The sequence below is a fragment of the Pollicipes pollicipes genome, unplaced genomic scaffold (assembly GCF_011947565.3).
Source record: "Pollicipes pollicipes isolate AB1234 unplaced genomic scaffold, Ppol_2.1 Scaffold_2555;HRSCAF=2994_pilon_pilon_pilon, whole genome shotgun sequence".
NCBI lineage: Eukaryota > Metazoa > Arthropoda > Thecostraca > Pollicipedomorpha > Pollicipedidae > Pollicipes > Pollicipes pollicipes.
The window spans coordinates 44,192,965-44,216,982 of NW_023596136.1; the positions used below are offsets into that span (position 1 = coordinate 44,192,965).

Below are 24,018 nucleotides of genomic sequence, written 5' to 3' on the forward strand. Positions count from 1 at the left end.
GTTTGAGTTTCACATAAAAAACGTTTTGAATGTGGTTTCCAGCTGAAATGCAAATCTAAGATATAATCATCATGCTCAACTTTTTTGAGTGTAGTTTTTATATTGCCCGAAAATAATAAATGTGACTTAGTTTTCACACCAATATAGGCATGTCTATCGCACCGCTAGGTGTCCTTATTCGCGGGTTTCTTAGGCATCACTTTCCGAGTCTTCGGTTGCTTTGGCCTTTTCCGGGGAAGGTTACGAGAGAAAACATACCAACTGTAGTGCATTTTTTTCCGAATGGGCACCAAAGCTGCCCTTGACACCTCAACAAAACATGACCTTATGCACCTAATCTGCAACGCTGTCTACCGCACATGGGCCTCTAGCGCCTACCCTTTTTCTTGAACCCTCTGTTGAGCTTCCACGAGTACTTTCTCAGGCAACGGTCCCGCGGCGGCGCTGAGTCAGGTGAGTGACACACTCTGCCCCGCACCCCGGCCGAGCCTGTCGCGTGCCGTTCTCTCCAACTGGGCCAGCGGCCACGTGCAGGTGGTGCCCACGTCACCGGTCTGATTCACGGACCGCGTGTCCCGAAATGTCCCCGCCGGCCCGCGGTGGCGGCGGCGGCGGTGAAGCCGGCCCGGCGGCGGCCCGGGTCCACCGGCTGCAGCGCCCCTGCGTCCGGCAGCCACCGACGACGCGCCGGCCGCCGCCTATTTTTACCGCGTGACTTCAGGATATATTTTTGATTTGGAAGTCGAACAGGCGCTGCGCCTGGAGGCATTGGCCGCAGTCAGAGTGAGCAGCCTCAGCCGCCGGCACGTCTTCTGGACTCCGCCGCCACCCAGGTGAAGCGCCCGCGGCGAGGCCAGCGCGCGAGGCACGCCGGACCGGGACCCGGCGCCGCCGCCGCGTCTTGCGGCCTGACCTCGGGCCGGTCAGCTGGCCCGAGGTCACGGGGACACTGCTGCCGACGAGCCCCACCCTCGGTGCATGCCGTGGGACGCGGCGGTGGTGCGGGAGTCGTGACAAGGACGAAGTGGTGACGTGCGGGAGTGGCGCTGGACAGTGGAGACACCCAATGCATAGCGAACGCTTATGCATAGGTTTTGCGTCGCATGCTATTCGTGTTGCGCGCCGGGTGGTAAAAAAACGGCGTCATAATAAGCGTATAGTGTACAGTGAATCACTGGGAGTACTGTAGTGCTTTCCTAAGCAAAAACATGCAAAACGAGTGGGCCAGTGATATAGTGGCTAAGCGTAGGGTGTTGTATCTTTGCCCTGCTTATTTGCGTGCTGGTTTATTTTGAGGGTATTGCAAACACGAAGCTATTGTTTCTGACGCCTGTGGATTTATCAAGCTGTTGTGGACGGAATGGTATCATAAGCGACCCTTGCAGCAGTCCACGAATGAGGGATACTTGCAGTGGGCATCATGCAGTTAACTTTGATGCAACAATGACGATTGGCAATTTAATGTCCTATTAACTTTGGAATTTAAATGCCTGTATATGGAAGCACTCGCATTCAGCATTTCAGCTTGATAAGTATGTGTGGATCGATTGCAGTCAACGAATTAAGTCCTATCTTTGTGAGGCTTTCGAAGGCCTTAATTGGTACTGGGAAACAGTACCATCTTTACGCGTGCGAATGCTTATATCATACCGTTGTATCGTCTGTCAAGTGGATTCAAGCGATTCATTGCAGCATACCGTACCGTTTCAAGACTTCGACAAATCTAGAAGCTTGACGGAACAAAATAACCTGACACGATCTCGCATACACAAAATTTCTTGTATATGATTTTTTCGAACATCCTCCAAAATGATGCAAAAGGAATTAAAATGAACATCATAGCATGAAACATTTATGGGGCGAAATGTCTACCTAATCATGGGAAATGCGAGCGTACATATGGTAAAAGCCCCCAAGCATGCTCCCCGATAAGTTGTTTCGTTTCATATATGCTTATTGATTTCCAGGCCAAGTGGAACGAGGGGTCCCGAAAGATTGCATTTGGATATGTGAAATTCTAGCAACCCGGTACGGGCGCAATGGCGTAGCCAAGGGCGGGGAAACCTTCATGTCAAACCATTCACTCCTGTAGGTGGTTGGGCCCCCTGGGGTTGATACCCCTAATACTTGTCGGCTGCTAACGCCTGACGGAATTACGCCTGTGGGAATTGCACCCACTGACGCTTGTAGGAATTACGCCCACTGACACCTGAAGGAATTCTGAAACGTAAACAACGGGAGTCAAAATAGGACAACAATGCTAAAAAACCAACCGTGTACCAATCAGGGTCCCCAAGCAACAAATAAGGATCACCATGACTGGGAGAGCCTCTACAGCTTTGCTATGAAATGCTGCGCTTCTCCTTACGTGAAATCCTAGGTGCGCGACTGAGCCGGTACACGCTCAGTACTGGCAATACTATAACAGGCTATGTGCTGGTAAAATAAGGACCATTTGGCGACACGATGCCGGGATTTAATGCATGTAGACTAGTGGCAGCACGGCACCGGCTTCAGGTTTGCAAAATACTTACAACTCCCGTAGTATTTTTTTTCACCAAACACACGACTATCACTGTGGCCGAGAGCCAGGACGGACTGTCCAATGATGGCTATGAAGTATGCGACAACCTCCGTGGGAAGTGAAGACGGTAGGCAGAAGGTGCTGGCTGTCCAAAATCGGGAAAAAGATGTGATGCATTCAGGGCCCATAGTTGCGATGCATCCAGCCCTCCAGGGAATGAAAAGGGAACATTTCTCGGAAAACACACAGAACTTTGCATCCCCTGAGTGTGAGGTGATGACAGCATGCAGTATGACCTAATCTGAAATATGTCTGTTTCTTTCCGGGCGCAGCTTACAGACATTGCTTTGCATTTCACTTGCACTGCATTGTGATAACCTGGGCATATGTCGGCTCATCTACTGGTCCCGCCCACGGCTGAAAATCGTCGCAATATGCGCGATGCAGCCAGCACATACGATCCAGCGTGATCTGGACAGCCTGCCGGGATATCAGGACCCCAGCTGGGCTGCCGAGCTCGTCAGGGGTGTGCCAGCGGGATCTGGGAGCCAGGCAGACCTGGCAGACCTGGCAGACGGCTCTGTCGCCGATCCGCGGTGACAGCGGGGCGTGCCTTGGCCGCGTCGGGGCCCCGCCAGCAGCTCACCATCAGTGTCACACCTTGTCAGAGCAGGGAGCGTGCCATCCGTTGCAGAACATGTAAAAATTCGGCAGAGCATGCGTGAACTATTGCATCAAAAATGTGTTGATGTACTTCGCACGAGTGCTGCTGTGGAACCATTCCCCGCCAATCTTCGTAGGCATATTCAAGTGAGTTAAGTTTAAACAAGCAGCGTGCCTTTTTACATTTCACTTCACATAATGACGCAGATGTCTTGAATATTGTAGAGTAATGTTGAATTCACATAATTGCACTTTTGTGACCGAAAAATTGGATGCGTATGTTGGCAACAGAAATAACCAGAAATGCTTTTTCACATCAAACACACACATTGAGGATGCTATTGCTGATTGGTGCAAAAGCGCGTGCGCTTATCACAAGGCACCTCTCTGCGCGTGTAACTGAAACGCAAAGGTCGCCTAGTCGCCGCCGAGGATATGGTCCAAGTCTAATTTTGAATACCGCTACCCCATCGGGGGCCCCTGTAGTGCTAAAACATTTGACATTGAACCTTAGAATCTGCAATATTGGGGCACAAAACCAGGACCCAAAACTGACATTGAAAATATTTTGATAAGTTGTTATGCTTGATCGGATTTTGTCAGTCAACTAAACTGTTACCAAAGAAACTCTGCATTTCATGAAGCATCTATTCTTTGCTAGTAGGTGTTACAGACGCACGCCATCTGCAGCATGCGTCCCTATACAGTGAGCATGCCTCATTACATCCATACAAAATATCTGGCGCAAATTCCTGTTCTCCCCAAAACAATCAGCAACAGGACATCATGTTTTTTACATGGCACCTCCTATGCACTTTGATGGACCACTGCGACCACAAGAAATGCTGCACCTAGCCAGGTGAACATGCCTGAGCTTTGAACAGGTGGGCATCACCTTGCCTCACCTTCGACAGATGGCCTCATGGACTCCTCCTTATAGCAGCAGCTACAGACTCATGACGTATATTTTTTCTTCACTTGTGACCTCTTGTGGCTTATTCATCGTGCTCACCTTACTGTGTGGACGGTTTGATAGAGAGCGGCCTTCGGGCGCCTCGTCTTGGCGCTTTCCGCCTAGGAGCGCTCACTCATCTCATTCAGATCTTGCCTGTTTGGTCGTTGTTTACGGTATTGATGCTGGAGCAATGGAGAAGACGGCCTCCGGGCGCCCTGTCTTGGCACTTTCCGCCAAGGAGCGCTCACTCATCTCATTCAGATCTTGCCTGTTTGGTCGTTGTTTGCGGTATTGATGTTGGAGCGGAGCATAACTAGGGCTTTGATTACGATCTTGATGAAACAGTATGAGCTTGATGCTTCAATGCTAGCCACACAAACACTTGCGATGAATCTCAGTTGGGTCGCAGACAATGGTAACGACATAGATTTGGGGCATTAATGTGTATGATGCTCTCAATTCGAGTGAATCCGAACCCAAACCATGATCCAAATCTGCATGAGTAGCGAGGAGACTGCTCATGATGATACATAAATTTTGCGGTGGAAGTGCTCGAAGTGAGCTTTGGGAACTTAGCTTTACTTATTACCGGCGTGTGCAGTTAAGCATTAGGTATACCGTCAAGTACTCGTATAATAGACGCTCTGAACAATTACCCAATTCATGTCCTGGCAGTTTAATTTTCGAACATCCGAAAAGTTTTCCGTGGTCCTTGACATCGCAGGTAATACAAATTCACGCGCTTAATAAGCACACCCAGAACATCATTGCTGCAGCACTAATGCATTGGATCAAGGCCCGGGGCTCACTTGCCGCAGTTCGCACCTGCTCTAAAGAATGCAGCAAAAGGCAGCCAGTGAGCGGCTGGGCCTCAGGCCCAAACGAGATTCCCCATACTATCAGGTGGGCGTCTGACACGGGCCCCTCCGTCTCAGCGAGCACCAACACAAACAGCGGGGCTGACTCATCCGAGCCGCCCCGCGCCGCGCATGCGCCAGTCGCACCAAATTTGGCGTCGGGTGCGATTTCAGCAGGGCGGGCTTTGCCTCCCGGTGTGAGAATTCCGGCGTTTCAAATGGGGCCCGGTCCGGACCGGCTGCGGCCTGCTGCTGATTGTTTGATGGTTGCCCGCGGATCGCTCAGCTCGGGCCGCGTATTTATAGCAGTCTCCGGGCCGCGCTCCACCACCTGGAGAGGATGGTGGGGCGCGAGCGCTGCGGCAGAAGCGCTCGGCCGTGCCTGGAGGGATCTGTCGTTTGTTGACATTCAAATGGGGATGGCGTCGGATGTTTTGCTGAGGCAAACACGCTGAATTTGACCGGTATGACACGTGTCGTGTCGTCGCCAAGTCGGTCAGCCTGGTAAATGATCTGTGACAAACTGTCTCAGGAGTTATCTTTGACAGCGGTCGAGACGCCAGCTTATGATAAACTGCGATGCATTCTTGGCTGGATGGCAGCAGCCGTCAGTCAGCGATGACGCACACATTTTGCTGTGAATCGAAGCCGATAGCACCTGTCGACACACTGGCATCACCTTCGGGCAACATGCATCAGGAGCTGCGTCGTCTCTGCAGCAGCTTTGTAGCTTAGCTAGCATGCTGAACGAGTGCCCTTGACTGCGAGTTCTGGAAAGTGTGTGGGCTAGAGACGCAACTTTTTCCTTAATGCCAGCCCACAGGCCAACCACAGGGGGCAGTTTTCCTTTCAGTTGGGGAGAGGGTCTCCATCCCTCCCCAACTTTAAAAACTGGGCCAAATCCGAAAAGAACCCCGTTTGCTGAGGTATTTTAGGTGTTGGGTTTGCCACTTTTCACTGCTGAGTTACTCTAACCTGTTTTTGAAATTAAGACCCTGGCAGATCAGTTGTTTTTTTGTTGCTGTTGGGTTTAGGGCAACATGTGAAGCATAATTTAATTGCATTGTCACCTTTACCTAAACCATGGGGGGCGGTAGTGAAATGGCTAACGCGTAAACCACTGCGCTTCTGGGAAACCAGAGGTACGGGGTTCGATCCCCGCGATGCCCGCCCTTCCCGCCAGGGTGGGAGGCAGGCGACGCCATATAGCCTTCGCAGCTAGGCGCGTCGTAAAGCCCCAATGACACACACACCTAGCCCATGGAAATTTATCTAACAGCAGTTGTTGGACGGAGATAGCAGTGATAAGAACACCTGCCATTTGAAATTACCTGAAGTATCTGGTGATATTTCATGCCGTGTTAGGCCAATTTCAAACTAAAGCTAGAAGCGCAGCAGAGGAAATGGTAGTTGGACCCTCAAAACATGCCAGAGTCACATCGCAGTATTACAGCGAAGTAAATTACATGCCAGATTTGTTACACCAGACTTCATGTACTCACGGCCTTACATGCAATGAGTGGAAAGAATTGCCAGAGGCTTTCAACGTCGGTCAGACTTAGAATTCCACGGAGCAGTGCCCGCGGTCAAAGTAATGTTCGATTTAAGGGAGGCAGAAAATTTTATATGTAATTTGCTTCTGTGCTTTTTGGATCATTACTCAGGCTGTTAAGTGTGCCTGCCGGAGAATACATGCAATTCGTCGTGGGGTCGTAGTTGTTTACACAAGTCTCAGATACCACACGCCAATTAGCGGCAATGCGTACCAATGCGAAAGCACAGTTCCTTAGGAGCAAAAACTGCGTGTCACATGCATAGCATTTCTGTCCGCGTCGTTTGATGATGCGGACCTCCACCTTTCATATAGTGACCTGATGCGTATTGTTCCCCAGAGTCCCTGCTGTGAAAGTCAGGGCATGGTATATTTTGAAGATTTCATTGTGAGTGACTGCTCTCACTTTGTCGTATCCCATACTTAAATGAAATCCGAAGATGAATCCGCCTGCTTATCGAAATTGCGCTGCTGGCGAAGGCCCGCTAACTGACCGACAACTTGTAGAAAGCCGGCGGACAAATACCGCTTGAGGCGGACAGACTAACGAGTCAGAATATTGCGGCTCATGTCCAACGTCACGTCTGTTAAGCAGTACTTCAACACGGCCAGCGTTATTGTGGTGAGCCCACGTGCAGTGTCAGCCGCCATTTCTGGCCGGACACCCGCAGTGACCTTGTTTTCTATGTGCCGCAGCCATGCCGTTCAAGCCGCCAGAAGTGGCCAAGTGCCCGGTCTGTGACCGGCCGGTGTACGCCGCCGAGGAGCGCGTGTCCGGCGGGCACAAGTACCACAAGACGTGCTTCAAGTGCAGTGAGTGAGCCAGAAGGGGCGCCGCCCCCGCCATAAGGCTCGTTGGCCTATGGACGCGTGCGTAGGCAGACTGGTTCTTGCTCTTAATGTTTATTCTTCAACACCAGGTGTTGCTGAGTGGTAGCTTTCGCGCCGGGAGAAGTCGCTCTGCTTCACTGACAGTCCGTAAGGACATTACCGAGAGAGTGTTATCTAAACATGGAACTCTGACTAAAGAACAGGTAGCTTAGAGTTCCAAATACGCGTTAGTCAGGTAGTGCAGAAGCCAACAGTGTTACAAAAGTTACTAGTGTCATTCTCAAATTGTGAGGAATGTGCGCGGGTCGTGTCACGCGGAATGCTAGTGATTAAGAACCCTCAATGGACATATTCCCTGAACCCACGAACATGCTGCGATTCCGAACGCGGACTGCAATATGGATTGCACGTTTCGGTGACTGCAATTATGACTGATTTGTTTTAATCCCCCAAGGGCCTTTTTCCTGCTCAGGAATCGTGACATTGCTTTATATCTTGTGTCTTTAAATTGTAAAAGACTCCTATAAATCAAAATTCTGTCTATTTAACCTGTCGCTTTTCATCCGCTCAATCCGATGCTTTCTCAGGTCACGTTTCGCTACGTCACGTCACACCACGCTCCATTCCAGGCATTTGCAACAAGGGTCTAGACTCGACCAACTGTTCTGAACACCAGAAGGATCTGTTCTGCAAGCAGTGCCACGGCCGCCGCTACGGCCCCAAGGGCTATGGCTTCGGAGGCGGAGCTGGCGCACTCAGCATGGACACCGGTGAACACCTCGGCAACGTCGAGTCTGCCTCGTGAGTAACGGCAAAGCTGAGCCCCTCTGCCCCATCCAGGGGGGGGGGGGGGGTAATGGCAGCACGGGGCGTACCCTTGCCGTAACGGCCAAGTCGCGTCTCCCTCGGCAGTAACGCCAGTGCGGCGTCTCCCTCGGAGTTGCTGAATCCTCCTGTCTCCCTGGCGGAGAACTTTACCACCATGTACCAGCACGTGGGTAACAACGCTGCCGAGAGCAGCGGCACCACCAAGTGCCTTAGAAAAGGTCAATGGTTACTTTCTCTTGAGAAGAAGAAAACGATTTCCAAGATGTTGAGCTTACCGGAAAATGCAATGATTTTGTTCAGAAAGAATATAGGGTACTGACACCGAATAATAGTTGTTGAGCCCAAACAACTAACAAAATGCTGATGAGAGACTGTCGCTGCTACGCTGCCTCCGACCGTAACATTAAGGACTAAATACTGCCATAACTGAAGCCTTGATATAATAAAGAAAGGTCTTCAGCTCCCGTTTTGTCTACATTGTAAGTTAATAGTTCTCAGGTTGAGTTAACGACCTTCGATTTGCTAGGATGTGCTGGTTAAACGACGTTGTAAGGATAAACAACGATTATAAAGACGGTACTTAATATTTCGAGCTGCGCTTTTCCATTCGATTCGGTTGCGCGCGTTCGAGTGACAAGGATTTCACATGAATTAGAGCGATACCCTAAATCTTTGCAGATAATGTCACTAAAAACTTCAAAGAGATGAATCGTCTATGCTACCAACAACCTGTAAAAGTTCAATGTTAAAGGCTGCAAAAAGCAAAAGACAGGCGGCTAACTAGAAGCTTACTAAGTCCCACACAGAGGAGTAGATAAGAACGTTTCTTACCGCAATCATCAGGAACTATGAACTCTGCCTGAGCCTCAGAAGCGTGTACAACCTAATGATATCGTTTAAATCAGGTCGCATGGTGCGGTTTTTGCGTTCAGCCTGGGGGGAAGATCCCGAATGTACAGCCTTCTAAGATCCCGAATGGTCCGCGTCGCGCTCAGCTGTTGATGAAAGTTCTGTTTTAGAGTTGGTGTCTGTTCGGGTATGCTCCGCTGCTGCGTGTCGATTTGCCAGGTCCTATCCTCAGGTGGTGTGTACTCTCTCCGTAAACGTGCGTGTCCAAGGTGCTCATTAAGCCTACTAAAATTATTATTAATTTGAAGGTCCCATCCCCTAACTCAGTGTTACACTACATCCTGCTGAGCATTGTTGACGCATATAATGCACGTGATCGTACGCACCTCACAAAATTCCAGGCAATTGTTTTTAAGTTTTAATGTGCAGTCTACGAGCACAGGAACTTAATAAGCATTGCCACCATGCCTGACTAGACTGTCAACTAGCTTGGAAACGCCACTCCTTTCGTAGGTAAACAACATTATTCCATTAAGCAGGTATCGTCGCCCGCGATAGCGCATTTACATGCTACGCCTGCAGTCGTTGCTAGGAACCAAGAAGAAATGGCCAACGCAGTAGGCATGGTTTTGCTTGCTGTTTCCTCTCTGTGATATATTTTGCTCGTTCTAAATATCAGTGATTGTAATTGAATGTCATCTGACCATCATTCATCATCAGGGTCGTAACATTGCCTGTTGATAGTAGCCCAATGCATGTAAATTGTAGCAATACGCGCAAATTTATTCCAATTCTGTTGCACCTAGTCACCTTTTAAATTCACATAATTGAAGCAGAGGTGCACTGGGTGGTCCGCGTGCCGTTAGGTTTTCGTGTCAGGTCACACTCAGTTTATTGCAACGCGTTCAATGGAGTATCTTAAGCCCCTGATGCAATGAGAAAACGTAAGTAGAAGCAACTTAGTAGCGCCATGTGAAACATGCCCCGCAAAATGGCAGGGAAAATCGCGTTCCTGAATTACGCAGAAGACGTTGCGTCGTCTCAGAGATGGTAGCGACATCTAGCCTCATTGGAAAATCCCCATTCATCTGACCGGTCCCGCGATATTAGTACTACAGAAAGAACTCCTGCAGGCAACAGTGCCACGGTGTGTGTTCTACTGCCGCTACATATGCACGCCATTAGTGTTATGCGACAAAACGTATGTTTCAACAACTTCTTTCGTCAGTACTTTCACAGCAAAGAAATGCAGTCATCATATAAAAGCGACATCGCTTCTGCCCCAAACGTTTAAGTTTTTCGTTACTTCTGCTACATAATTTGTGCTTCAAAAGTTATGCCTGTGATTACTTCTACAGCCAAAACTGATGCAGTCGTTACTTATACGCGGAACTACGTCTCCGTCATTTATTTTACATCAAAAGCTCATAAGTCGTTTCTTATACTCGACATTACCTCTACTGCAAATACGAATGCACAACATTGGTGTTACGCGACAAATGTTATGCATCGGATTGTTTTACCCATCATTGCTTCAGGACTTTGCGGTCATCACTATAGCACAGCTCATACATACAGACATTACTGTTCGTGCAAGTATGAGTTTGTGCAGAAGAAACAATGTCACATTTAAGCAATGACTGCAAAAGTTTTTTACGATAGAAGAAATTACGGGTACAACTTTTGTGGTGTAGCACTAATGTCGCGTAAATTCTCTGTAGAAGAAATTACGGATATAACTTTTGTGGTGTAGCGCTAATGTCGCGTAAATTCTCTGTAGAAGAAATTACGGGTATGACTTTTGTGCTGTAGCACCAATGTCGTGTAAATTCTCTGTACTATAAGCAATGTCGCATGTAAGTGAAGTCTCTTCAAGATTTTGCGACAGAAGTAATGACGCGTATAACTGATGTAGCAATCCTGTCGATAGGAGTTTTGCTGTATCCCTGATGTAATAACCTAGCTGGCCAAGTGGATCGAGCCAGAAATGAAGTTTCCGATATGTGTAGCTAGGCGTCGCTACTACTGCAGCTCACATGGTGTTTATATTGGACACGCCGCTGCGATAACCTGGGCATATGACGTGCACTGCCCCAGGTACGGGAAGAAGCCATTCGTTTGTAAGTGTGTTCCTTTGTGTACGCGATGAGGCCGTCACGGTCTTGACGTGAAAATCTCTCGGAATTATATATATATATATATATATATATATATATATATATATATATATATTGTTTGACAAGCTTACAGAAAAACCCTGTTACGAAAGAAGTTTTTCAAAGCCATCAAATCACGGAACCTTAAGTTTCGCTTCTGTGCTTTATCATCAGCTGTAAGTTTGAGGCGAAATGCTGTGATGATGGGAGTACTGCCAAGTATTGCTTGCTCCCATTTCGTCGGTCTCATTGTCATAGATTCACAAAATTAGTACAACGTAACGAGAAGCTTTGTGGCAAAAAAGCAATATTCGGTTTGAATCAGGAGACAAATGCGCAGCTATGTTTATATATGCCCTTTTTCATCCACCACTCTACTGTAACATTTTCTACCCACCTTTGTAGATACCAATTCTTAATAAAAAAAGCTGTGATAGACGTAATCCCTACAGAAATGATGAGTGCGATGATGATAAAAACTTTTCTAGATGAAGTGACAATGCGGTGTAGCGTAATTGTATTACAAAACGTCAAAACTGGCTGAATGCATTGCGACACTCAGTAAGAAGTTAACCACCGTGTTAGTTGTTTGAAGTTTTGGGACGCACCGACATGTACGATCATATGGTGTTGATCAATTGCAAAGCCACACATACACTGACAAAATTGTTTTTTCAATACGTGTTGAATATTTTTTGTGTCTGAAATAGCCCACAACATCCTTACCTAACATTATATTTTATTCCGGAGAGATTCTCAACTATCAATATGATCTTACCTTCAAAAGATGTCTCGCGTTCTTGTAGTATCTAGAACGGTGCCAAAAATTGTGATTTCCCAAAAGAATAGATTGAAGAGATTTCCCGGAACTATTCTGCGAACACCGTACAAAACTTCCTCATGCCACACACCGTATTGGTATGTTTACTTTGCTTTCTAGTTGGGTTCAACGGCGCACCGGTGATGTGATGTGAAGTTCAGTCATGTGTTATCAAGTCTTCTGCGATTATTTGCGCTTTTCTTGAACACGTCAGCACTCGTAAAGTGCATTTTCATATAATACGTCGACCAAGACAAGCATCCAAACATTTCAGCATGGCCAAGTTGAACAGGGCGGGGCGCAGCTTCCGCCGTTCCCAGCTGGGGCGCGCTGATGTTCTTTCGCCTTTGCTCCAGGAACAGCTACCACTACCCGCAGCTGCAGAAGATCGCCCAGGCGCCGCCAGGCCAGGGCTGCCCGCGCTGCGGCGGCCGAGTCTACCAGGCGGAAGAGATGCTGGCCATGGGAAAGGTATGGCGCATCCGCTCTGTTGATCGGCGTCGTCCGGGATGGAGCGGGGGGGGGGGGGGGGAAGGGAGGGCTGCAGCTGTGAGCAGCAGAGGTGTGCGGCCTCTGTGCTGCGCGTGCGGCAGCGGAGCGGCAGACGTGCCCCCTCCGCGTGCTGCGCGTGCGGCAGCGGAGCGGTAGACGTGCCCCATCCGTGTGCTGGGCGTACGGCAGCGGATCGGTAGACGTGCCCCCTCCGCGTGCTGGGCGTGCGGCAGCGGAGCGGTAGACGTGCCCCCTCTGCGTGCTGGGCGTGCGGCAGCGGATCGGCAGATGTGCCCCCTCCGCGTGCTGGGCGTGCGGTGGCGGAGCGGTAGAGGTACGCCCTCTGTGAGCTGCGCCTGCGTGTGTGGTCGTTGGAGCGGGGTTGAGGTGGCCGAACAGAACGGGCTGGGAGTAGAACAGAACGGCATGGCGACCAAAGGAGAGCATGTAATGAACCTTTGTACCTTTAGAAACCTTCTGATCAGGCAGAAAGGTCCTCGCATTGAAATATTTCGCGGTTTGATTGCTCGACACATAGCTATTACTTGAATGGAATGGTGATAGATTGGTTGCGGATCGGTTATATGTGATTATATGGTATATATATGGTTATATATACCATATATATCTGTATATATATATATATATATATATATATATATATATATATATACGGGGCATATATATGGTTATATATGCCCCGCTCAAGTGGTGGGGATGCCTTTCTCCATTGGGGTCTAAAATATACGCCAGTTCGTCGAGGTGGTGGATGCCCAGAGAACCTTGTGCCCCTTCTGCTACCGTGCTGATTACGTCCCTGGACGTGTCCGATGGCCACAGTTGGAAGAACCAGACCGTCGGAAGGACCAGACGGTCGGAAGGACCAGACGGTCGAAAGGACCGGACGGTTGGAAGGACCGGACGGTCGGAAGGACGAGACGATTGGAAGGACCAGATGGTCGGAGGGACCAGACTGTCGGAAGGATCAGACGGTCGGAGGGACCAGACGGTCGTAAGGACCGGACGGTCGGAAGGACCGGACGATCGGAAGGACCAGACGGTCGGAAGGACCAAACGGTCGTACGGGCCGCCAGCCAGACTGGCGGCTGGTCCCTTCATCAGCCATCTGGTACCGTGCCCACAGTGTAGACCACGAGAAGTGTTTCCCAGTCGTGAGAGAAGCACCGCGCGTCCCAGCTCTTTGTGCTGAGCGCGCCTCTGGGCGGCGGCCACCTGGCGCCGGTATGCGCTGGTGTGCCTGGCCTACCGCTGGAGCCCCGCCGCCGAGTCTTGTGGCCGGCTGCCAGCTGGCATCGGTCGCGGTCGGCGGCGGCACGGAGGAAGCGTGGCCCCTCCCTCGTCCTCCTCACTCCCGACCACGCCCCGCCTTTGTGGTAAATATCGTGCACCGAAGTGAGGTGGCAGGTTTGCAGCCAGGCAGCAGATAGTCGACGCTGAGAATCATCCGTGATGCCCAGCAGGCACTTCCTCTCAGCTAAAGTACATGCTGCCTATGTTTGGTAATACAACACAGCCTGCCCTTATGAACCGCACATTCAGTTCGGCCTATCTATTTAATATATGTAGATAATAAAAGGTGTGGTCAAGTAGATCTTAAAACGGTGCGCTGTTTACCAGCTTGCGTTCTATTGCTCATCAAGGTGTGCTTTGATTCCCTGTTGTAGTCGTTGAAAGAGAACGTTTGGCGGTAAAAAGGCAGCGTGTTAATCCAGACACAGGACTGCAGCAGACACCAAAAGGCCTAGATAACTTTTTGCCTCACTTCAAATTATTTCAGAAGGAGTCTCAAACTCAAAAGTCTCTTGGAAACCTGAATAGTAGGACTTAGAGCCAGGTTCCGTAGTCCTTGATTAGATTCATAGACGTTTCTCAGACGATCTCGTCTAGCCAGAGGTTAGCTTGTCGAGGCATGCCGTAGTGCCCCGCAGTCGTCAGCAGCTGTCGGTCGCCGGGTGTGTTCTGACTAACCGGCCGATGCGGCACGGCTGCAGGGATGGCACAAGCACTGCTTCCACTGCGCAGACTGCAACAAAAAGCTGGACTCCCTACGCATAACGACGGTCCCGACCACGAGATCTACTGCAAGTGTGAGTAGCATAAACATGCGCAGGCATGCAAGCGCTCACGCATGGGGTCGTGCATGCGCGGGCGGGCCCCGCTGGTCAGCGTTGCTCAGTATTGTGGCGCTGTGCTTTGCTAACATTTACGCTATGGACTGGGTGCATAAAAATGTTTTAAGAACATCTTTTTATATTGTTTTGTTTAAGTTGTGCAATGATTGTCACCAGGGTTGTCACTTGGTATACTTTGGTGGCCAGAGCACCAAAATGCCGACTTGAACCAGCCCATTGCTCTTCTGAGCCCCCCAATGCATACATACAGAAAAGGAAATACTGGGCCAATGAAATGCAACTAGCCTCTGATCTGCTCGTATATTAGGTGCATAATCGCACCGCCTTTGATGTCAACATACTCATATGACATCATTCTCACTATCACTTCTGCTTCAAAAGGGAAGCCATTCCTTAACATCAAAGCTGTTTTGGATCTGACCAAATGTTTTATATTTTGATGTGAGAGGCGCGAATGAAATTGCCCCGAATCTGGCGAGAAATCAGGCTTTGGGGTGGGTAATGCCAACCTTATCGGCTCAGCCCCCAACCGATTTGAAAAGTGACACCCCTGATTGTTTTTTCACGTTTGTGTTTATGCATTTGTCTGTGTGTGTGTGAACCGCTCACATATTTTGCCACGTGGTAACCAGCCAAGGAACATGCCTGCCCCAACTGGCAACTTAAAATAAGAGCAAATCAAGAACAAGATACGCACCGTAAGCGAACCTCTGCCCCGCCCGCATATTCACACGGCGCGGCGTGGCGGCGCCTCCGGCGACGCAGTGGCAGCCGCGTGGCCCGTGTTCGCCGGGCGGTCGGACCGCCAAAGACCGGCACGGTGACCCGTTGCCAGCGCCGGGAACAAATGGGGCCCAGAGCGTTGCTGGCCGCGACCACAGCCGGCCAGAACGGGCGGCCAGAAGTGCGGCGACCGGCGGCCGGGTGGGAGGAGGCGGTGCTGGCAGGAGGCGCAGGCTCACGCACAGATACCAACCCGACATGGAGAGGCGGCGGCAGGACCGGACCGAGGCTGACACGTCCCGGAGCACCCGCACTAAGAAGAGGAGGCCGCAGGCGCAGCAGGAAGCCGTGGCGCCAGCCGGGCTCAGTGCACCGACCAGTAGGTCTACGACTCCAAACGAGCTGTGCATCTGTGCGAGGAGTCATGCAGGCGTTACAGCCGAGGCGTAAGACAGTTTCGAGGTGTTTGCTGCAGCTTGCGATTGGTACATATTTCAGTCGTGAGTCTTTCATCTCACTTAATCTTTTATCATGGGCATCTCACTGCCACTGTCCGTCCGTATTGAGTCGTCCGGCGGGGTACCACGACGTTGGCCTGCTCTCAGCATCGCTGACGGCCGACGTGGTACCTTGCGCACTCAGAGTCGATGGACCACCTGCGTCAGGGCATGTCCAGTGCCTGGATCGGCCCCATGCTGCAGGTGCTAGGCAGTATGAAAAAGCTGGACGAGTTCAGAGGTGAGCGCCCGCTCATATTGGGTCACCTGTTGCGTTTGCCCCTCCCCACATCCCTCGCCGTCACACCGTGCTCGGCGACTGCGTGGCCGTAGCCAGGTGAAGACGGGCCGGCACGGACAAAGCATGAGAGCTGAACCGGCGCGGCGCTGAATCACACCCAACAGGAGTGTCCAGCGGCACTGCAGTACGCCGCCAACAGTGGCAGAATGCGCCACTTCTACACGCGGGAATAACCGTCGCCCGGGGGCCAGCGTCGGACTCGACGAGGCCGCTGCTCCGGCCAGCGGCTGTGCGACCGCACTCAGGCTGAGACGTTCCTTGGCCGGAGGCCACCGTCCCCACACACCCGCGCAACTAACCGCCCTTGGTTTTAGCTTTGGCACAAGGCCTGCTTTTCGTGCCTGCTGTGCCAGCGGCGGCTGGACTCGACCTCGCGGTGCGACGGAAGCGACGGCGAGCTGTACTGTACAGGTACAGGGAGCCGGAGCCGGCTCCGGAGCATAGACCGCGCGGCACGGCCGTCGTAGGCAGGCGGCTCGCAGCGTCAGAGACGCGCGGCGCGCGGCGTCCCCCGGACTCCGGGATGCAGCGCATAGACAGTAGCGCAGGCCACTAGTCCGGCGCATATGTAGAAGTGCGAGTTAGTTACTATGTAGGCTGCGGTGTACCTTAGAACTGTTTGTTAGTCGAAGGCATGCGTTGCATCGCCAATTGGAGCTAAAACTGAGGGTGAGGGTCGATCATGTTATCTGTTGATTTGCCCTTGAGCAACGGCCAAAGCAGGCTGTCCATGGAATGCCTCTCTTTTTTAGTACTCGGACAGCCAGCACGGGCTTGAATATAGCAGTCAGCACAATGTAACATTCTAATTTCATTCAGTGATATTTTTCTCGGGAGATAGCGTAACCCAGGGCTGGCACAACCGTGTATCTGATCTGCGATCGGCGGCATGTGTGCACTTATAAACAAGTAGCCTGACCACTTGACTCGGTTATTGGTGTGCGAGGTAGATTAGAATTCGGTGGAATGCAATGTGATTTTCGGCGGCACATGATTCTAGCTCTCCATGATTCAAGTAAAGCAAACAGTGTAAACGAAGTAAAACACCCGTTGTCCTACTTCGTGTGATGCATGGCACCCTGAATAATCCTGGCATGCTCAATACCTTGCTTATGCGGTTTCATAAATGTGCTTGATGCCCATGCATTAACGTGTGGTGCGAAGAAACATCTGTGCATTTCTTCTAAGCAGAGAAAATAACATTCTTTGCGCTTTTCATTCAAGTACCTTTGCATCACAGAGGAATTGGCGGAATATCTATTTGTGTGATAAAACAACTGGTAGATAGCTTTTGCCTATAACTTCTCTCTATGTCTATATTCGATCGTAGCCATCTGTGTTCGCAACAAGAACATCAGCAATTATGTCCATGCGCAATCATGCACATGAACAGCGACGGGATCTGGTGAACGTGCCATTCGTCTCCTATCCGTGGCACGCTGCATAACGGCCCTCCAGCCTCGGCCAAACCTCAGCAGCGGCCGCATGTGGCGTAAGAATGGCCAGACAGTGGCGCATTCACGAGCCAGCTCGCACTGCGACTGCTCGCTGCCCTGACGTGCTGCACCGGCCCCGGCCCGCAGTGTGCTACAACCGCAAGTTCGGCCCGAAGGGCTACGGCTACGGTCAGGGCGCAGGCGCGCTGCAGATGACGCTGACCGACGGCAGCGAGCTGTGAGTACCGCTCGGTGCCGCCCCCCCCCCCCCCCCGGCACACGCCAACGGCCCGACGCCCGGTGACCTAGGGTCACTCGGACCACTGGCTGGCATCGTCCATAGCCGGGTGCAGACGGTCTACCTGGACGACCCCGAGCTTACTAATACATGCGACCGCCATTTCTTACCCGCCACCTTTTAGCTCTCGCCTGTGGCGATAACAGACACCGACAAACTACGACACGATCAATACCACTAACTTGTTCACTCTTGGAACGACCTCACTGTCGTCGCAATGAGAACCTGTATGCTGTATGTGCACGACCCGGAATGCACGACAAATTTATTGGTAAAGCCACCAAATGGCTAGTGTGGCAAGTCATGGGGCAAACATTCCGGCTGTTGATGCATCCATCGGAGTAACGAACAAATATTGGTGCAGTGCACACACGTTTGCCACGCCACTGCTAATATCGCCGTCCGGTGGCCATGTGTAGCAAACCATATTGGCATGCCGCGATAAAGGTCAGACATGTCAGCATGATGCACGGCGGCAATAACATCGGCCGAATAAAAGACGTTTTTCCTGCAGGCAGTAGCCAACTAAGGTTAAGAAACACCGAAACAAACACCATTACGGTTAGGAGCAGCAATTCAAGTATTCAACCTGATCATACATAGTTTTGATGATAAGCTTAGTAACTCGATCGTGTGTTAGACTTCGTGGCGGTCACAAACGTCTAGTAGCTGCATAGATCATACCATTTGCTGTCAACTCCACCAAATACTAAAACCATCTACCTGCGTTGTCATGTGTCTATGGTGTCGGTGTATCAGCGTCTTATTGTGTTAACTGTCGTGCGTTCTTCGAACCAACACATACCTGTACTTTCTTCTAATTCACTGACGATGTTAAAGTGTGCTAATTTAGGTGCACCGCTTAAGCCACGCTGGATTTTGCCGGTGAACTTGCTTGTGAATGAAATTGATAAGGAATGATGTGTCTTAGCAGCTCTTCTGATAGTGCTCCTTGCTCGCTGTCTGGTCAGCAGTCATCAGAGCGTTCGATCTCAACCTCACCGAGACCATCGTCATCCTGCATACTCTTTAACATATATGGCGCAGCGTCAGAACCTGATCATCTCTTCAACCTTCATCCACCAATGGACCATCACCACCGCTAAGCCCCGTCCAGTTACCATCGCACCATCTATCCACGTTTGGTTCGTGCCCGTCTTCCCGGGCGCGTGTGTCGTAGGTGCTGGTCCCAGCCGCCGCTCAGGCTCGGTGTCGTAGGTGCTGGTTCAAGCCGCCGCTCAGGCTCGGCGTCTTCTTGCAGCGACGGCGATGTGATGACCAACAAGCCGACGGTGAACCTGCAGGCATCCATCCAGGCCCCGCCCGGCAAGGGCTGCCCCCGCTGCGGCGGTGCCGTCTTCGAGGCCGAGAAGAAGCAGTCCCGCTTCCGGGTAAGTGGGGTCACCTTCCGGGTCAGTGGGGTCACCTTAAGGGCCGGGTTCGGAGTGAATGAAGAGGCGTGGTGATCGCGCTACAGCACTAGGTGACACTGCAGGTATTCATGGCAGCGACTGATGGCCTGGGCTCCTTTAAAGAGGCATTTGAATTTGAATGTGGTGACAGATTTTAGTTTGGACCACGCTTTGCAACTCCACCCGCAGAAATGCCGTAATGCTGCGCATCACTCAGGCTTAAAGGAAGTGTTCCATATTTATATGTAGTCTTGAACTAAAACAGCCCTCGCGAAGGCTTCTTGGTGCTGTATACAATCCTGCCCTTCTTACGACCCAAACTCTTCCAGTTTCTGAGCTATACGCCTGCTAAAATGGGCGAAATGTACATTGGACAGAGTATTTCAAATCCATCTCGGCGTTCATGACGTCACGATACCATTTAAATCCTGCCATTCCCTAAGCCATGCGGCGAACAATGCCAAGAAAAATATAGTTTTCGAAGCGTTCATACATGGCGTTTGTGAGAGCGATCTCGAAATACAACGACCGTAATTGGCTCTCAATCAATGTTGTGCACGGTACGATGAGGTAATCAAACCATGACACATTGCAGAGCACCTGTACTAAACAGAAACTTGTGCTGTCTAGAGCAGCCTTTCCTGCTTAAAACAGCATACAAATAGTTATAAGTGAGCTTGTTCCACCATATCTGCTGCTTGCTGCAACATCTTCAAATGTGAAACTTTCCCTTTAAATGGTTGCTTTTCGGAAGAAATGTTGGTCACAGATCGGTAGCAGAAATAGGGTTAGAAGCACAGCAGGCCTGATTGACCCCTGACCCTGCCGTTTCCAGGACTACCACAAGACTTGCTTTAACTGCAAGGAGTGCTCACGGATCCTGGACTCAACCAACGCCTGTGATGGCCCGGACAAGGACATCTACTGCAAGCTGTGCTACTCCAAGAAGTACGGCCCCAAGGGCTACGGCTTCGGCTGTGGCGCGGCCTTCCTCCAGTCTGACACCATCGAGTAAGTGTGCTGGAGCCGCGTGCTGCTTTTACGCACAGCAGGTCGAGGTGGGGAAACTTATTAAGGTTGCGTACAAAAACAAATTCCGATCGATCATCCACACATACTGACTTTCCACGTGTACTATCGATGCTGGGTTTGCTTTGCGATCAACACTCCAGATCACTGGAAAACAGCGCCAGTCGAACGCACAGCGAGATCTTCGCGCGGCCTGACAGACTCGGCCCCGCTAGCCACGGTCGGTCTGCGGGCGCGGAGCACCGCCGACTCGCGTGCTCCTCACTGTGCCGTCCGTCACGGCAGCTCCGACGCGCCGGCGCAGGAGTGGTCGCGCATGAACACCACCACCATCAAGGCGTCGCCGGGCCAGGGATGCCCTCGCTGTGGCGGCGCTGTGTTCGCGGCGGAGATGATGCTCTCCAAGGGACGCGTGAGTACTCGCGGCTCGACTGTCTCAGGAAGATCTTGTACTGCGTATTTGGCGTGGTGTGGGACTGCGGCTGGGTCTGTGCCTGTGTCTGTGCCTGGGCCTGAGTCTGGGTCTGGGTCTGGCTCTGGCCTTTGGGCTGGGTCTGTGGATGTGGCTGTGGCTGTGGCTGTGGCTGTGGCTGTGGCTGTGGCTGTGGCTTGGTCTGGGTCTGAGTCTGGGTTTGGGTCTGGGTCTGGGTTTGGGTCTGGGTCTGGGTTTGGGTCTGGGTCTGGGTTTGGGTCTGAGTCTGGGTCTGTGGCTGTGGCTGGGGCTGGGTCTGCGGCTGTGGTTAGGGCTGGGACTGGAGCTGGAGCTGTGGCTGTGGCTGGGACTGAGGCTGGGGCTGGGGCTGAGGGTGGGGCTGCGGCTGGGACTGGGGATGGGAGCGGAGGGGGAGGGGGCTTTACCAACAGGCTGTTCGTGCGTTCTGGACAATGCATATAGAGCACACTAGCTCTAACCGCGAGCACATTCACACGGCATCGATGTTGTGTGCTCTCGCTATCAAAATCTGGTCGTTCTTCGACCAGACATCGATAGATGCCTCACCAAAACTCGATGTTCACCTCCTCGGCCTCCTTCCATTGCGCACCTGCTTGCCACGGAACCGGCCTGGAGCCTGGTTTATCTGTCGGGGCCTCACCGATGTGCCGTCTTCTCTCAGGAGTGGCACAAGTCCTGCTTCAGCTGCCACGACTGCAAGCGCCCTCTGGACTCCACCATCGCCTGCGATGGTCCCGACAAGGACATCTACTGCAAGACCGACTATGGGCGCCGCTTCGGCCCCAAGGGCTTCGGCTTCGGCCACAGCCCCACCCTGGTGTCCGGCTCGGTTGACGAACAAGTCCCGTGAGTGCTGCATTTAGCAAACACTCCATGTTCGGTCGAATACCGTATTGCTTATATGTGCTATTGTCAATTACACTTTTATGTATTGTCAAGCCAGTCAAACTGAGCTGGTATCACTCACTTGCGTCTTCTTATTTGAATAATGAGTTAATTATTAAACAAAAACAGAACAATACTTGAGGTATGATTCATAAAATGTCAGTCAATGATCCAGTTACTTTAAACGCCCGGGGCAATGAACATTTAGCTAACACAGATTGAACACATTTTGAGACGGTGGGTTGCATACTTGGAGCGTTACTTATCTGCGGGAACTTACTGGATGTGTGTTTGCGGTTTCCAGGAACAGCGGCATGATTCAGCCATCAATGGGCATGAAGGCAGCGCCAGGAGAGGGATGCCCCCGCTGCGGGTTCGCTGTGTATGCCGCTGAAGCCATCCCCGTCAGGGACAGGGTGAGCAAATCATGCCGGGCTAGCGCACGTCAGGGATAGGGTGAGCAAAACATGCCGGGCTAGCGCACGTCAGGGATAGGGTGAGCAAAACATGCCGGGCTAACGCACGTCAGGGATAGGGTGAGCAAAACATGCCGGGCTAGCGCACGTCAGGGACAGGGTGAGCAAAACATGCCGGGCTAGCGCACGTCAGGGATAGAGTTAGCAAAACATGCCGGGCTAGCGCACGTCAGGGATAGGGTGAGTGAAACATGCCGGGCTAGCGCACGTCGGGGATAGGGTGAGCAAAACATGCCGGGCTAGCGCACGTCAGGGATAGGGTGAGCAAAACATGCCGGGGTATTACATGCCAGGGACAGGGTGAGTGGAACATGCCGGGGCAATTCACGCCAGGGAAATGGGGTGTGGAACATGCCAGGCGTGATTACTGTATAGCAAAGGATGAGTGGAATGCACAGGGGAGATTCCCGCAAGTGAGGGAGTGGGTGGGACACACGGATAGTGTTTTCCACGAGTGACGGAGTGGGTGGAAGGCATGGGGTGTTCTTCGCCTGTGACGAAGTGGGTGCGGCGTTTGGAGGGAGATCTCTGCCCGCGGCAGAGAAGATAAGGCATGAAGAGGGTGTTCTGGGCAAACAGCGACACTATTTGTGGTCACGAAGGTGAGCAGTCATCAATAGACGAATTTTGTTTAGCTCCTTGATAACCTAAAATTGATGGGGTCATCTGGCAAAAAATACACTGGTCATGGCGCAAGCTATGTAGGTATATTTCGGATCAGCAACGGCGACGCACTTGCAAAGGTAACAAAGGTAAGACAGTCACACGATACAACATCTGAGCGCCAGCGGGCTGTAATTGTTGATGCTACGACAGAGCAGCGTGGCGCAAGCCGTGTACCTAGCTATGCACCTTAGCTTTATTATCACTGGGTGATGCGCGTTAAATACCACGAAGGCGGTGTAGTATGCAAGACACGGTTCACTTCCTATGATCCGAAACCGACTGAAATTATTTTCCGCAGAGCTACCACAAGAAGTGCTTCAACTGCAAGGAGTGTGCCAAAAGCATGGACTCGACCAACGCATGCAACGGCCCAGACCTCGAGATCCACTGCCGCACCTGCTACGGCCGTCAGTTCGGCCCTAAGGGCGTCGGCTTCGGCATGGGGGCGGGCGTGCTCAGCATGGGCTAAGCGACCAGGCTGGCGGCGGTCGCGCCGAGGTCGCGGCGGCGCTGGCGGGCCGCGCCGCCGCCGCGCGAGGACGCGAGCGATACGAGTCGGTGCGTCGGCCGCCGCCGACGGCCGTCCGCCCGGGGCGCCGTGCCACCTAGCCTTCCTGTACATAGACGGACTAATCTCGGTGCTCCTAGGTGGCACGGCGGCCGGCGGCGGGCGGCCGGCGGGAGCGCCGCGGCACCGGCAGGCGGCATGGCGTCCGGGGCGGGCCGCTGGCGCGCGCCGGGCGGCCGGCGCCTCTGTGCGCCTCCCGGAGCTGTCATGAGCGCCCCACGTTTGGGCTGCCGCAGCTGGTGGGTGCGACGCGCGCAGCACACGAGGGCGCCGGCGGCTCCCCGAGCGCGACGAGGCGGCAGGAGGGCGGGGCGGGGAGGGGTGAGCGCCGCCCCGGGGGCCGCGCGGCCGCGGTTTGAGCGGCACGCCCTCGGGGCCTGCTGACCGAAACGAAACCTACTGCGATCGATGCGTCAAACCATGTCCGGGGTCGAGCCATCGACCAAGCACACAGCTTGTTTGGATTTAGAACTGTTTCAATATTAACACAGCGGCCAGATGTTCCATCGCAGCTCCTTGACATGTAAAAGGAAATAAAAGATGACGTCGTGCACGTGGTGGTCTTATCCATGGCAAACAGCACATCAGATGAA

The 24,018-nt window shown here is 52.0% G+C and overlaps 1 protein-coding gene across 1 annotated transcript; it reads left to right on the forward strand.

The window, feature by feature from the left end:
* The first annotated feature begins 679 nt into the window (after positions 1 to 679).
* On the forward strand, positions 680 to 23,978 carry LOC119106448 (muscle LIM protein Mlp84B). The gene is made up of 12 exons (XM_037230098.1): positions 680 to 833; positions 7,248 to 7,364; positions 8,012 to 8,183; positions 12,392 to 12,506; positions 16,516 to 16,612; positions 17,785 to 17,875; positions 19,197 to 19,326; positions 20,183 to 20,358; positions 20,662 to 20,788; positions 21,492 to 21,676; positions 22,020 to 22,131; positions 23,156 to 23,978. The coding sequence occupies exons 2-12, from the start codon at positions 7,250 to 7,252 to the stop codon at positions 23,324 to 23,326; spliced, it is 1,491 nt and encodes a 496-aa protein (XP_037085993.1). The 5' UTR covers positions 680 to 833; positions 7,248 to 7,249; the 3' UTR covers positions 23,327 to 23,978.
* Positions 23,979 to 24,018: the final 40 nt, after the last annotated feature.